The sequence below is a fragment of the Carya illinoinensis genome, chromosome 7 (assembly GCF_018687715.1).
Source record: "Carya illinoinensis cultivar Pawnee chromosome 7, C.illinoinensisPawnee_v1, whole genome shotgun sequence".
NCBI classification, from domain to species: Eukaryota; Viridiplantae; Streptophyta; class Magnoliopsida; order Fagales; family Juglandaceae; genus Carya; species Carya illinoinensis.
The window spans coordinates 38,868,320-38,883,645 of NC_056758.1; the positions used below are offsets into that span (position 1 = coordinate 38,868,320).

Here is a 15,326-nt window from a genome sequence, read left to right on the forward strand (position 1 = left end):
TAATTTAATTAATATATCTTGAGACTTATTAATAAACTAAAATTTTATTTTTAACCTTTTTATCGATGTATCAAAATTTTGTTTCACTTTTCAAGGGGATAATTAATTACTGTAACTTTAAATTCAAGTTTTTTTTTAATAAAAATAAGATGAAAATATTATAAATAATAAATTTTTTTCACTCTCAACATTAACAGCAGGATGTTCAAATTAAGCATCATGGTCGCGCGTATGATTCGACTTTCAAAGTTGAAAGTACCACTGCTTTATAAAAGAGTGGTTATGCCAGCCGTTTCATTTACAATTATTATCTCTCTCTCTCTCCAATACTTCCATTAGTTGGAGAGAGAAGGAAAATGTAGAGAAAATAGAGGAAGCAGGGTTGTTTACGAAAGCAATGTCAGCATGAGTTTATATTCCATTACTCTTAAATGTACAATATGTTGCAATATATATACACAACACGGAAATGAATTAAATAAAGAATATAAATGGCAGACACAAAATAACAGAAACATAGCTCATCAATTTGGTGGTGGTTCTCCCATAACCAACTTGTCAGCAGGAGGAGGGGAAACTTGAGAGATTGCATGAGATAATTCTAATATCTCCTGCAAGATGGAGAGTAAACATTGATTACTCCCATCTTGAAAAGAAGTCAAGTGAACGAAAGAGATTGCAAAGGCTTAGTAAGCAAGTCAGCGACTTGAAGATGCGAGGGTACATGAGCTGTTTGGACCTGCTCTTCAGTTATTTTGTCTCAGACTACATGACAGTCTAGCTCAATATGTTTCGTTCATTCATGAAAGATAGGATTCACAGCTATATGAATGGCTGCTAAATTGTCACAATATCATGTGGCAGGTCTAGGAATATTAACATGCAAATCAACAAGAAGATAACGCAACCAAGTCAATTCGCACACCACATAAGCCATCGACCTGTACTCAGATCCAACAGATGATCTGGATATTTTTTTGATTTCCATGAAACCATGGAATGTCCTATAAATACACAGAACCCAGTGGTTAATAGCCTTATGTCTCGACAGTCCGCCCAACTTGCATTTGAATAAGCTACAAGGTTTAACTATGAGTCAGGGAAAAACAGTTCTTGACCTGGTGTCCCTTTCACATATTGTCGAACCTTGAGAATTGCATTGTAGTGAGGTATCCTTGGTATCTCCATGAATTGACTTAATAAGAGCACGCTATGAGTAAGATCTAGTCTACTATTTGTGAGATATAGGAGTTTGCCGACAAGCTTGCGATATAGTGCTGGGTCATTGAACACCTCACCCTTGTCTTTTCTAAGTTTAATGGTTGGCTCCATGGGTGACAGAGATGGTTTGGAGGCAAGCATGCCTGTTTCTGCCAGTATATCAAGCGCGTATTTGCGCTAAGACAATGGAATTCCATTCTTTGAACATCCAACTTCCATTCCAAGGAAGTATTGAAGATGCCCAAAGTCTTTGATTCTGAATTTGGACTCCAAAAATTGTTTTACCGTGGCATTTGATGATGGATCCGAACTTAATAAAACGATGTCGTTGACATAGACCAATAACGTCATAAATGAAGTAGGTGCTGTCTTGGTAAATAGGCTGTAATCAGCCTTAGATTGCACAAAGCCAAATTCAACAAGAGAAGTAGTAAGTTTCGCATTCCATTGCCGTGAAGCTTGGCGTAAGCCATAGAAGCTTTTCTTTAAATGGCAAATTTTATTGGTCTTGGCAGCAGGATGACCTGGGGGAGGTCGCATGTAAATTTCTTCATCAAGTTCACCGTAAAGGAAGGCGTTATTTACATCGAGTTGTTGAAGTGCCCATCCTTTGATGGCTACGACTGTAAGAAGGCACCTTATCGAAACAAGCTTTGCTACTGGTGAGAATGTATCATGAAAATTGATACCCTCACGCTGTGTGAATCCCTTTGTGACTAATCGAGCTTTGGCCCCTTCAATTGTTCCATCTGCCCGAAACTTGTAATTGTATACCCATTTGCAGTCGATTGCCTTCTGTGCATGAGGTAATTCCATAATGGACCAGGTCTCATTGAGCTCAAGAGCAGCAAGTTCTAGCTTCATTGCCTTGCACCAAACAAGGTCTTTAACAACTTGGGTATATGATAGTGGTTCGGCTTGGGAGGAAATGAATTATGCCTCTTGGTTGATAAAAATCTGGCATGGAAAACTCAGGGCCATTATCACTCCGAATTATTTTAATTTTGCTGGCAAATTGGTTGTTAATGAGAGAACAAAAATTTTGGAGGCATGAGCATGCTTCGGCTTTGGATTTTAAAAGGTAGAGCCAAGTAAATCTAGTAAATTGATCAACTATAGTTAGAAAGTACTTGGAGCCATCGTAAGCTTGGATAGAATTGAGGCCCCATATATCGACAGATATAAGATCAAAAGGATTGATGACATTGTTTTCTGATTGGGGAAAGGGTAATCTATGCTGTTTGGCAAGTGGACAGATAGTAAATGGACTAGCTTTAGTCGAAATTTGAACATCATTTTTGCCAATATCATTCAGAACATATTGTGTCATGGAGCTATGTCTAAGCCAAAAATGCCACAAAGTAAATTCATCATATTTTGTAGTAACAGTAGTGCTAACAATTTTGTAATAAAATAAAGTAGAAGAAAAAGTTTGAAGAGCAGTGGGAGATGGTGGTTCAGGTTGTAAGTGGTATAGGCCATCATGCACGTCACCCTTCCCAGTCATCATCAAAGTTGAAAGGTCCTGTATGTAGCATGAATTGGAAAAGAAAAGTAAGCAACAGTTGGAATGTGTAGCTAGAGACTTGGTAGAAATAAGGTTAAAAGAAAAAGCTGGAACACATAACACATACTTGAAAACCAATTGAGGAGAAAATTGTATGTCACCGAGATGAGTGGCAATTGTGGTTATGCCGTCTGCAAGCTTGACTGAGTGACTAACACGAGTGATATTGTGTGTAAAAAATTTGGGGTGACAAACCATGTGGTTTGTGGCCCCAGTGTCGAGAATCCAATGTGCAGATGGGGGTTTGTGCTCGTATGTGTTGAGAAACAAATACTTTTACCAGACATGGTGGAAGGGTCTGAATGAAGAGTTTGAACGTGATTTGCTATTGCAGTCGTGTTGTCGATGATGGAGGATGGTTAGAGTAAGGCAAGAAGTTTGCTATACTGCTCCTGAGTAATGAGTGAGCCATTGTGTATTTGCTCCTGCTCAAGAGAAATAATGTTAGCAACAGATTTGGATTTAGGGCCATTTTTATGGCCTGGAGGATACCGATTTAACCGATAACATTTGTTTTTAGTATGGCTTGGAATGCGACAATGGGAGCAGATTGGAAGGCTTGGATTAGTCTTGAAACATCACTTAAGAGAGTGCCCAGAAATATTGCAGTGAGATCAGTATAAACGATTCTTGCGTGAGAACCATGGGTTTGGTCCCCGTGTGGCCATTGCAACTGGTGCTGGGACAAAGTGCAGTTGTCAACGTCTCTCTTCTTGTTGAATAAGAGAAAAAACAAAGTTTAAAGACGGAAGTGGGTCAGATAGAAGGATCTGAGCACGTACAGAGTCATAAGAATCCTGTAGTCCCATTAAGAATTGCATGACCTTGTGATGATGGTGGTACTCCATAAGAGTCTTGATAGAGCCACAAGTGCAAAGGGGCGTTCATATATATCGAGTTCATCCCAATAGTCTTTAAGTTTATTGTAGTAAATACTCACAGAATCAACATCTTGAAGTAAGGAGGAAATTGCCTTCGTGAGCTGAAAGATGCGAGGAGCATTCTGTATAGAGAAGCGTTCACAAAGATCATTCCAGAAGTCGGTTGTTGTCTCGGCATGGGCAATTGTAGATCGAAGGTCTAAGCCAACGGAGTTTTAGAGCCATGCAATGATCAGGTCATTGCATCGTTCCCATGCAAGGAACAAATGGTTGGAATCCAAAGGCTTGGAGATCTTACCATCAAGAAATCCAAGTTTATTTTTAATGTTCAAAGCTCTGCGAATTGAACAAGCCTAGGTAACATAATTTTTGGTGGTAAGTAATTTGGGAACCAACGGAGAGGAAGCATTCCCATCGGGCTGAATGAAATACAGACTGGCTGGGTGATGAGGATTGTCCTCAGGTTTGGGATTTTTAGGGTTGGGCATGGCATAATGAGTTGGAGAACTTGGAGGGCTTGAGAAGTTGGAGAGCTTGGAGCGGATTGGCTTGTGATACCATAATGGAAGTATTGAAGAGAAGGAAAATGCAGAGAAAACAGAGGAAGCAGGGGTTGTTTATGAAAGCAATATCAAAATGAGCTTATATTCATTACTCTGAAATGTACAATCTATTGCAATATATATACACAACAGAAATGAATGAAACAAAGAATATAAATGGCAAACACAGAATAATAGAAACATAGCTCATTAATCTAGTGGTGGTTCTCCCGTAACCAACTTGTCAGGAGGAACCAGAGGTGAAACTTGAGAGGCTGGATGAGATAATTCCAATACCAACTCTATTAAATCAGCGCGAATAGCACATGAACAATATTTTCATCCACTCTTTATTTTTTTTCATATTTTGCTCCTGGTTTTATCACATAATTACGTTTTTTCTGTTATGTTCTGTTTTTCATTTGCTAACTGCTTCTGCTTTAAAAAAATAATTCTTTCCTCTCCATAGATTTGTCGACTAAGAGCACTGGGAAAGAAGCTTTCCCAAGCTGCTTTAGATGAGTATTCTTGTTTATATTGCTATGGATGTACCTGTGGCTTCTAATCCAATGACAAGCCAAAGACAAAGAAGGAATTTTTTCTTGCAAGACCTGTTCAAATAAGGAAAAACTCTGCCTTTGATTTATCAGCATCCACGACAGCTCCACCTAAATCTACCAGCAACCATAGAACACAGAATAAAACCATCTTAATGCACAATTCAAACAAAAACCTAGATTTCAAACACACTCAAAAGCACATGCAAAAAAGCTTCGAAATTATTTTACCAGAAGACAACAAGGCCTCGCCTTCGAGTCCTATCCTCTTTTGATTTTGCATGTCTGCCGACTCCCATCCTCCATGTCTACCAAGCTATACATAGATGCACATTAGATCTATAATGCCCTTCATGATAACTTCACTCAACAATCCAAAGCCACCTTTCCTCCATCCAAAGTCTCCATCACATGAAAGAACCAAATATCACCACAAAACACATGTGCTTTCCCATTCCAAAACAAAGCATGCTAGCCGAGGCATTGAGGCAGTGTGATGTTGCAGGTTGTGGAGGGTGGGGACTGTTGTTGGTGGAAGTTGGATGGAACACAGAGAACAGAGGAGAGAGTATGACTGGCTGTGGTGAGACACAGAGAGAGAGAGAGATGGTAAAGAAGCGCTATGGAGATAAACGAAGGGAGGAAGATGGCGACTACTGCTGTTGGTGGAAGATGGGAGAAACAGAGAGGATAGAAGAGAGAGTGTGAACCCAGTAATGGATGGAGAGAGAGAGAGAGAGAGAGAGAGAGAGAGAGGGTTTCCATTAAACATTGTGGTACTCAATAGGCGTTGTGGTACTCAATAGGGGTTGGGCTTTTGAGACAAAAAGAATTAGGGTTTCCATTAAACATTGTGATACTCAATAGGGGTTGGGCTTTTTTGGGGCTTTAAACTTAAAAAAATAGACAATTTTGAAAATTTAGCTCATGTAAAAAATTATCACAAATGATTTATATATATATATATATATATATATTTTAAATTGACAGAAACTGATCTTCATAAAATTTTTATGAAAAAACTATAACTCTTGAAAAATTTAACTTTAATATTTTAAAAACTTTTTTCGTTCAAATTTGATCTCTCTGAAAATTTATCTATTAACCTCAAATTGTATTACAATGTCTTTATTTTTTTAGTGTAAAGGATGGGACTTTACATTATAATCATATGTTCAAATTATTTATCACTTGGTACCATAGTTTAGATTATTAAAATTGACACCTTACATGTTTCTTATACAAATAACTAATATATAACATACACATTCTTTTCTAATTGTTAAGAGTAATAATAATGGGTGAAGTAATATAATTATAAATTTCAAAAAAAAAAAATATATAACTTCTTTATAATTTAAATATATAATATATCATTATTAATATTTTACTTTGAGAAGTATGAGAATATGTAAAATCAATTAATGTTTTGCCTTTTTTTTTTTTTTTCTTATAGTGTCTTTGACAAATGAAATAAATTAATAAAAACTTTTTTCCTTCTATCAGGCATTATATAGCCTTTTCTTTTGATTATTTTACACGCGAATAGTTACAAATTTAGAATTAAGAAGTGTTAGTGTTTTAATAATGTTTTAATAGTACTGTTTATAATATTGATTGTATTTCCTTCAATTTTTAGTTTAATAATGATATTATTAAATTAATATTTAAAACTTAGTAATGTAATGTGTAAGTTTAAAATGATCACATTATATATTTATTTTCTAACTAACAAATACACAACATATGCATCGAATTATAACTATTAAAATTAACAATAATTATTTCTTCTTTTAAAAACGAAATTAAAATCTTCTTGTGGATCTTTTTCGGCTATACAGACCAATACAAGTTATGAAAATTTACTATTATTTATTGAAAAAGGAAATTTGTTTCGTTTGCCCCTTTAGGTGTGATAAATAAATAATTCTAGAAATGAGTTTGGATTTATCAATTGGACTATAGTCTTCTCTTCTTTGCTTCTAAATAAATACAAAGTGTTTTAAATTTTTATAACCTCTTTTAAATTCGTTTGATTTTTTTTATTTATCTTCTTATATAATATTTATCATTTAATACTAATTTTATTTTATTTTTTAATTTTCTCAACTGGGCACACGTGCACTAGTACTGCACGTTGCCCTTTACTAGTATATTGTATATATATATATATATATATATAATATTTGTGTTTTGAGCTGACCTAGATTCTAAACTTCTATTCATGTTAATTAAGAATGATGCAAAATCTTCATGTTGGAAGTTCGAACCGCTTCCACGTGGAGTAGACGTTACAGAATTTTTGAAACCTGGTGTAAAAATCAAGTATTATCATGTCAATAAAATAGAAGTGGTATTTTGATTCTTGAACACCTACTTCTACTTCTAAGTAGAAGAACTCTTGCTCAAAACAAAAATCTTCATTACACGAAATAAAAGTTTCTGTGTCCCTTTCTCTGATCATTTCCTTGCACAATGCTCATATATATATATATATATATATATTAGTCTGATCAAAGAATATATTGAATATATTTGGAAATAAAAAAAGCATTTTAGTAATTGATTTATTTATAAGAATAAATTTTGTCAGCAGAATAGAAAAACCAAAATATTTAAGTAACTATTAAGCAATATTCTTCAAGTATATAAATAAGTTATTATAAGAGTATATAAAATATATTTATTTTCAAGATCTTTTTCAATAAATCCTGGCCATGCATGCACGGCACTCTGGCAAATAAATTAACATAGCAGAACATATTTCAAGATTTATTTTATTTTCATCACAAACATGTTTAAAGAGTAGCTTATATATATTTTCTAGATCGAATTAAATGTTGTTCGCTTTTCCTAATTGCTGTCCTTTGTTTTTATTATCAATGGCGGCGAATGTTGTTTGCTTTATCATGAACGTGGACCACTCTACGAAATTAGTACGAACAGGGGCGTGGACCACTCTACGAAATTAGTACGAACAGGGGCATGCATGCATTTTATGATGTCAGCGGATCCCATTTTCATCAACAGCTTTGCTATTCATAAATCGTCACATAATTTTTTATTTTTTTATTTTTTAAATTTTATTTAGTTTCATTCTTTTTAAAATAATAAAATTATTCTATTAATTATTTATATACTACATATTTAATAAAAATAAATAAAAAAATAATAATAAAAATAATGTATAATATATGAGAATTATAAATAGAATTTTCCTTTCATCAAACGCATTGATGTGAAAAAGGTCGAGTAGTACTACTCTTTACCAGCTCTGATAAATAAGTTCACATCCAGCCGGAGCTAGCAAATTAAATTACAATCACATGGCTGTGAGCTGTGCATATGAAGGGTGTTTTTTTGGATTTCAGTCTTAACCCCTCGACGCCAAGTGTTCTTTATGTCCCTGTACAAAGTATGCTCCCCTACTAAGCAAGTTCCAACTTTTTGCACGTGAACCGCCTCAAACATCTCTATATAATCCCGTTATGCATGTTTTGCCAAACCATCTGAGTCTCATTCTCACGCACAAGTCACCTATCTTTGAGAAGCAATTCTGTAATTCAGGACTCAGATCGATTACATGGGGGTGATCATGAGAGTTCGAGCTCATTCTCGACGGGAAAGAGTGCACAAGAGAGAGGCTGGTCGTACGTCCCCGATTGTTACGTGGTTCCAGCCCCACAACGACAGAGTACTTTACACTCAGAGGTCGCCAAAGTTCCCGTTGTTGATTTGGCTGCGTTGAGACAGGGTTCAGCTCGACGGCCTGTCGTTATTGAAGACATTCGAAATGCTTGCCAGCGTTTGGGTTTCTTCTAGGTAAGCATATGAAGAATTCATTTAGTGTAATTTAGCAGGTACGTAGCTAGCTAGCTTTGTAATTACGTTTTAAAATTATACGCTGCGCTGATATTGGGCTTTGCTGCGGCACCCATGTACGTACCAGATCGTCAACCATGACATTTGCCAATCGGTGCTGGATGGATCTCTTTCTTCAGGATTCGATTTCTTTAAGTTGCCAACCGGAGAGAAGATGGAGTTCATGTCCAACGACGTTCGCAAGCCGGTGAGGTATGCGACAAGTCTCAAGAAGGGCATCGACAAGGTGCAGTTTTGGAGGGTCCTCCTTAAGCATTATGCGCATCCTTTGAAGGACTGGATCGATGCATGGCCTGCTAATCCACCGAGTTACAGGTACTTATTTTCTCCTGATAGGTATGGATAATGATACTCTGGCCCGACAAATTGGTTTACTGATTAATATTTTCTTTTAAAGTATCTGTGTCCGTTTATTTTTTATTGTATTTTTTAAAAAAATACACAAACATACTTTAAAAAAAAAAAACAAAATATAACACTGTTCTGTATCTTTTCTCGATGATGTAGCATCATTCAATAGGCCAGTATATATGTATATGATAAGTACATACGCGTACCGCATGCGCAACGTACGTAATACCGGCCGTCTGATCTAGTATATATGATATTATAGCACGAAATGAGACATGGACAAGGATGACGGAGAATGGGGAGCAGTCGAGCAACTTCAAGGTGCCCTACAAGTGCATCTGGGCGACCATGTCGAAGTACTGAGTAATGGCTTTTACAAGAGTGTGGTGCATAGGGCGTCACTGATCAATCGTGACAGGACTAGAATCTCCATTGCTAGCCTACAAAGTTTGGGCATGGATGAGCTGATGAAGCCCGCCAAAGAGCGTGTGCATGAACAACAACCGAACAGGTATAAAGAAAGTAGTTTCAGAGATGTTCTAAATTCTCTCTCCAACAATGACATCAGGGAGGGAAAGAGTTTCATTAACACGCTTAAGATGAAGTCATAATAATCTTAATGTACTCGCTTTGAAGGTGGTCTAATTCCTTGCTTGTATTTCCCTAAATTAAAGTGTTCTGAGAACGCATTATGGGTTTGTTTGGAATTATGGGTCAGTTTTTTAGGTGCAAAAACTCTTTATCCAGGTGATATTACATCTAGCCTTAATAGTCGAAAAATATTTTTTGCAGTCGACGTGCAGTCGGTTGTAAAAAAATGAATTAATACGGAACCTACATGAAAAAAAAAATTATTTTTATAATTTTTTTTATTCATGTAGGTCCTCTGAATATAAAAAAAAAAAATTAATAATTTTTTTTATTCATTCTGTACAATCGATTATATACTGACTATATTTACCGACTGTATATAGCAAAGCCCTTAATAATCTCCTGATAGTTTGGTTTTGGCTACAAGTCAGCTTTGTCGGTTTGCATTTTATATAATTTTATATCCAGTTATTGGGTTTTTTTCTGGTGCCCCTGTTTTCTATATATTAGCCGGGAAGGCATCTAGCTTTTTTCTCGTGCCCTGTGATATTTGCCTGATGTAAGAGTATTGGTATTGAATTGAATATTTTAATTTTTAAAATTTAAAGAATATGTAATTTTTTAATTTTTAATTAATTATTCAACACTTAAAATTTATATTAGATTAGTCATCATATTTTCTATAATAATAAAATATTATTATTTTTTATTATTTATATTTCTTTAATTAATTTTTTAATACTTTTTTATTTTATTTTCATAATCTTCAATAACCTCTAATAATTATATTTATTTTTATTTTAACAATCCAACAATCTATACTATAATAATCTCATATGTACATAGATGGTAAAAAATTTTATTATATAAATAGAAATCTCATATGTACCATCCATAAAAATTCCATATATATAATATAATAATATTAAATGTGGGATGGATGTGAGACAAGAAATAATAAAATACTAGTTTGAAGAAGTTATAGTTGTTTTCATATATAGAATGTGGGATGAATTTACTGTAGCTAATAGTTCATATAAAAAGTGTTTAGCTAATTCAATGTAGATTTAATTTTATCAACATTCTTCAAAATATGAAAAACATTGGCATATGGCTAATCCAATGCGAGAGCTCTAATGCGGCTAAGAGTTCGGGTTACTCTTTAAATTTATAAAAAGGGCAAATGCTGAAGGGTTATCCTGGAAAAATCTTCCTACAATGAGATTTCGTATACTAATTCGTACACCAATATTGATATATAAGACATATAACAAAACGATATGAATTGAAAATGAAAATAATTTTTATGAGATTAGAGATTTTCTTACTCTCTCAAAAAAAAATTTATATTTTTTTAAATAAAAAAGATGTACAAATTGGTGCATAAACTTACTTGTAACTAGCAAAATTCTATTTCATGTAGTCCTTTCTTCTTCTTCTTCTTTATTTTTTTATTTTTTATTTATCTCTCTAAAGTTATTTTGCGTGCTTTCAATATTATTTGTCTACACCATCGGTTATCCAGTTTTTTCTATGCAACTGATGACTGATTGTTTAAGCATGTAATATCTTCTATATATAAAAAGTGTGTATGAAACGGAAAATCTTGTTTTAATGGTTTTTCTTGTTTTTCCGTTAAAATTAACACCGTTTGTTTTAACGGTTTGGCACATAAAATGAAGACATAAATGTTGAGAGAGATAGCATTCAATGTTGTTATATAATTTATTAATCTCAATAATTATAATACTTAATAGTTTATATAATAATAAGTAATTAAAGATTAGTTATTATATTTTTCTCTTTCTCCTTAACATATACACGTGTATTAGGTACATAAGACGTGAATCCCTAAGTATAATATACGTGTATCATACGTTTCATTAACTCAGATTATTGAGTATTCCAAATTTAAAAATCTCATATAATATATAATACAAGTGTGTTTAATCAAAGTATTTTTTTTTCCATGGTAGTAAGACGTAGCTTTTGCTAAGTCATATTCCATACGTGAGCTTGTTATGATAGGCACGTGACAAAGCCGTGATCCTTGAGCTAATCAAAAGAGAGTAAATTCGGCCAACAATTTCAAAATATATTTTATGATTTATATATATGCTATATATAGAAAATATTATACCACAAATTTTATAAAAAGATTATGTTTTAACTTTATGTTGTCCCTGATCGACTCAACCAACAGCAAAATAAGAATTTCAATGTTGTCTCTATTTATTGTCTACAGAATGACATAAATTGATGAATTATAATACAAACATCAAACGACACATATTTTGAACTACCGTTTGTGTTAGACTTTTATTAAATTTTTCGTATACATCTTTGCTAAAATTATAAATGTTATAAACATGTATTGGATTATATGATACTTTGAACTAATTTTTTTATTTTCTCCAATATGCCTTAAATTATGAAGTGACATCAATAATTTTTATAAAATATATATTATTTTTTACAAATAATCATTTCATAAAATTAGACAAACGTGCTTTGCACGTTACTCCTACCTAGTATATAAATATATATCTATATATAAATCCTAATGGGATTGGAACCCGACGTGTTCTGGTTTCCGGGGCTGTTTTTTTTTTTTTTTTGAAAAAATTCCGTAACCTTGCATTATGTATTCAAAGTATTAGATGACCTTTTCTTTACAATTAAATGTTCTATTTGAACTGGATCTTCTTCAATCCAGCAACATTCCTCATCTAAATTTAGAGCCATTTTTGCTAAATTGTGCGCCACTACATTACTTTCTCTATGTATAAGATTCAAGGACCATCTGTCATACCTTCTCAATACTGTTCTAAAATCCATAATTATTTGTCCACATTCTGATTCATCTAATTCTGTTGCAGAATTAATTCTATCTATCACATTCTTTGCATCTTCTTATCAAATTATATCCCAAAAGCCCAATTCCTTACACATCTCCATCGACCTCCAAAGAGCATGACACTCAGCCAGGAAATGGGAGACTGCCAGTTTCCTTGGAGTGCATATTGTAGCCATCTCCTGAATTATTCCTCACTATTATCCCCAGACCTATCTTCTTATTCTCCATATCCACTGCCGCATCACAATTCACTTTGCAACAATTACCCACTGGTTTCTGGGCTGTTTGCTAGCCTCAATTTCACAAAGAACTTATAAAAATAAAAAAATTTATAGAGAACTAAACGCTTGTGGAACTCACTTTTAAAGGATATTAAAACTTTGGCAAATTCCAAAAAGCAGAGGATACAAATAAAAGGAGAAAATCTTGGCTTCAAATCCGGTATAATTAAGGACAAAGTGTGATCTCATTCTCATCTAGGGCTGAAAGAGTAAAAAATGATGGATCCAGTCAATCTATTATTCCACAGAAAATAAGGGTAGTCAAGGCTAATACGAAACTGATTTACCCAAAAACAATCCACTTTTCTTGAACTGCAACCTTCGCTCCCTCCCCCGGCCCCCTCTTCCCCCACCTCTCTCTCTCTCTCTCTCTCTCTCTCTCTGTGACACACACACACACGAACACTCTGACTTTCATTCTTTTAGATTCGTATTTCCATTGCTTTTCATATTCTCTCTTTTCATTCTTCCTTTTTCTGCCAAGGAGAAAAATAAAAATGTATAGATCGGCGAGCTGGAGCCGCGTCTCTGACGGCGACGATTACTTTAAGCATGGACCCTCACCTTCGACGAAGGAGTCGCTGAGCATGCAGAGATTGTCAGCTTCGTTTGAAAGCAATAATGAGTTGCCTGTCTATGACCCTATCGCGGAGTTGGCTAAGAAAGAGAGGGCACGCGTCAAGTTTGCAGAGAATGCCGTGCATGTCATACCCTTTGTCCTGCTTCTCTGCGCCACTGTTCTCTGGTTCTTCTCTAATCCGGGTAAACTCTGCCGAATCCCAAAAGGGAGCCTTCTGTTTGATGGTTTAGCCATTTTATAACAATCAAATGAGTTTGATGGTGCAGGCAGCAAGACATTAATGTGGAATTCCTTCAACCGATACTTATTATTATGAAGTTTTTTTTAGCATTATGTATTAATCTAGGCAGCCAAACAAGAAAATCTCGTGCCCTAAGTAATGCTTATTCTTTAAATAATAGACACGCATTTTCGATTTTGGATGCAGAAGTGGACGTGGGAATCAGAGGAGATTCAGCAGCGGCAAGAATCGAAGGATTGACACTCGAAGGAGAATTTGATAATGATAGTGATGGCACTCAAACGGGTGCTTTGCCGAGACTGGATTTTGGGGGTATAGACTCACCGAAACAACTCGAAGGTCGCAAAGGTCCAATCAAATTGGCCCACAGATCTTTCAAATGATGCCTCCGTGGGTAACGCATGACACTGCTATGTTTTAACTTTTTGCCTACATTTTGCCCTTAAAAAAAAAAAAAAAAAAGAGAGGTTGCTACGACATTGTTTTTCTCTCAGCAGAATCTATAGGGACGGCAATGGAATAAATATTTTGTGTCGTGGATTATCAATATTTTTTCAATTCACCACATAAGCCGTCAAATTTGAATAATTTATAGACTTGATTAAGATTAATTCGTTTAGATATTATTATTGAGTGCATTGATGGTAATTCAAAAGCATTAATAAAGCCTATCAACTAAGGGTGTCAAATCGTGTTGACTGTTCGTGTTCATATCGTGTTAAAGTATGTATATTATACTATATAGCTCAACTTTAACCTAACCCGTTAAGCTTATTGTGTTAAAATCTCAAACCCTAACAAAATTCATTAATATAACGGGTTGTGTTATATCAACCCATTTTGACCCATTAATGAATATTACGAAATAAATTATCACGACACAATATGACTCGTTTCAAATTATTTATGTAAATGAGTTGAATAGATCTGAAATTAACTAGTTTGACATAATTAAATTTAACATAATTTTATATAAATTTTAAAATTACAATATTTATAAAAATTATAAAGCTAGCTACAGGTCCAAAATTACAATCTAAATAATAAAAATATCAAAATTGAAATTCTAACAATTTTACTTTTAGGTATAAGGGCATAATTGAATTTTAACTTTCTTAACATGTCATAACGGATTGACCTGTTATCAACACGTTAAGCAATCGTATATTAATGAATCAACCCGTTTTGATCAAAACCTGTTAATACTAAATCTTAACCCATTATTATCATGTCGTGTTCATACTGGATTAACAAGTTGTATAACATATTGACATCCTTAATGTCGACCAACCAAAATAGTCATTTCCAAGTTGCCATTTTGTTTGTGCATTTTCGTATGGTTATGCATTCAACTTAAAAGATGGGGCTTTTGGAGTCAAGATCCCTTTAATTTGTAGTTGCCGCGGCAATTTCCTGGCCACAATTTCTTCCTTGTTTGAACACCATCACGTTCATATGCTTACTTGTCATATATCCACCCAAGGTCCCAAACTATAAGGACTTGATTGGACTATAAAACTTGTTAGTTTTTTAAAATAATGAGCAAAGTGATTTCCATTTGAAGTCTCTAGTATTTGTGGTTACTATCCTCATTTTATTTTAATTATACCGCGTTACGTTAATGTGATTTTATTTATTAATTATTAAGATTATTATTATTTTTTGAGTTAAATTATTAAGATTATTATTAAAACAAATAATTGATTCAATTTATAATATTCTTAATAAATAAGTTCACTGAAAGAATACAGATAATTTGTTTGTTCATAGTGGGT

At 34.0% G+C, this 15,326-nt stretch overlaps 1 protein-coding gene and 1 pseudogene across 1 annotated transcript; both read left to right on the forward strand.

Annotated features, from left to right (window-relative positions):
- Positions 1-5,236: 5,236 nt before the first annotated feature.
- On the forward strand, positions 5,237-9,802 carry LOC122316396 (annotated as a pseudogene).
- A 2,468-nt stretch (positions 9,803-12,270) lies between these two features.
- LOC122317245 lies at positions 12,271-14,098 on the forward strand. Its single transcript, XM_043134225.1, has 2 exons — positions 12,271-13,492; positions 13,738-14,098. Exons 1-2 carry the CDS (start codon positions 13,228-13,230, stop codon positions 13,932-13,934), a joined length of 462 nt encoding a protein of 153 aa, XP_042990159.1. The 5' UTR covers positions 12,271-13,227; the 3' UTR covers positions 13,935-14,098.
- Positions 14,099-15,326: the final 1,228 nt, after the last annotated feature.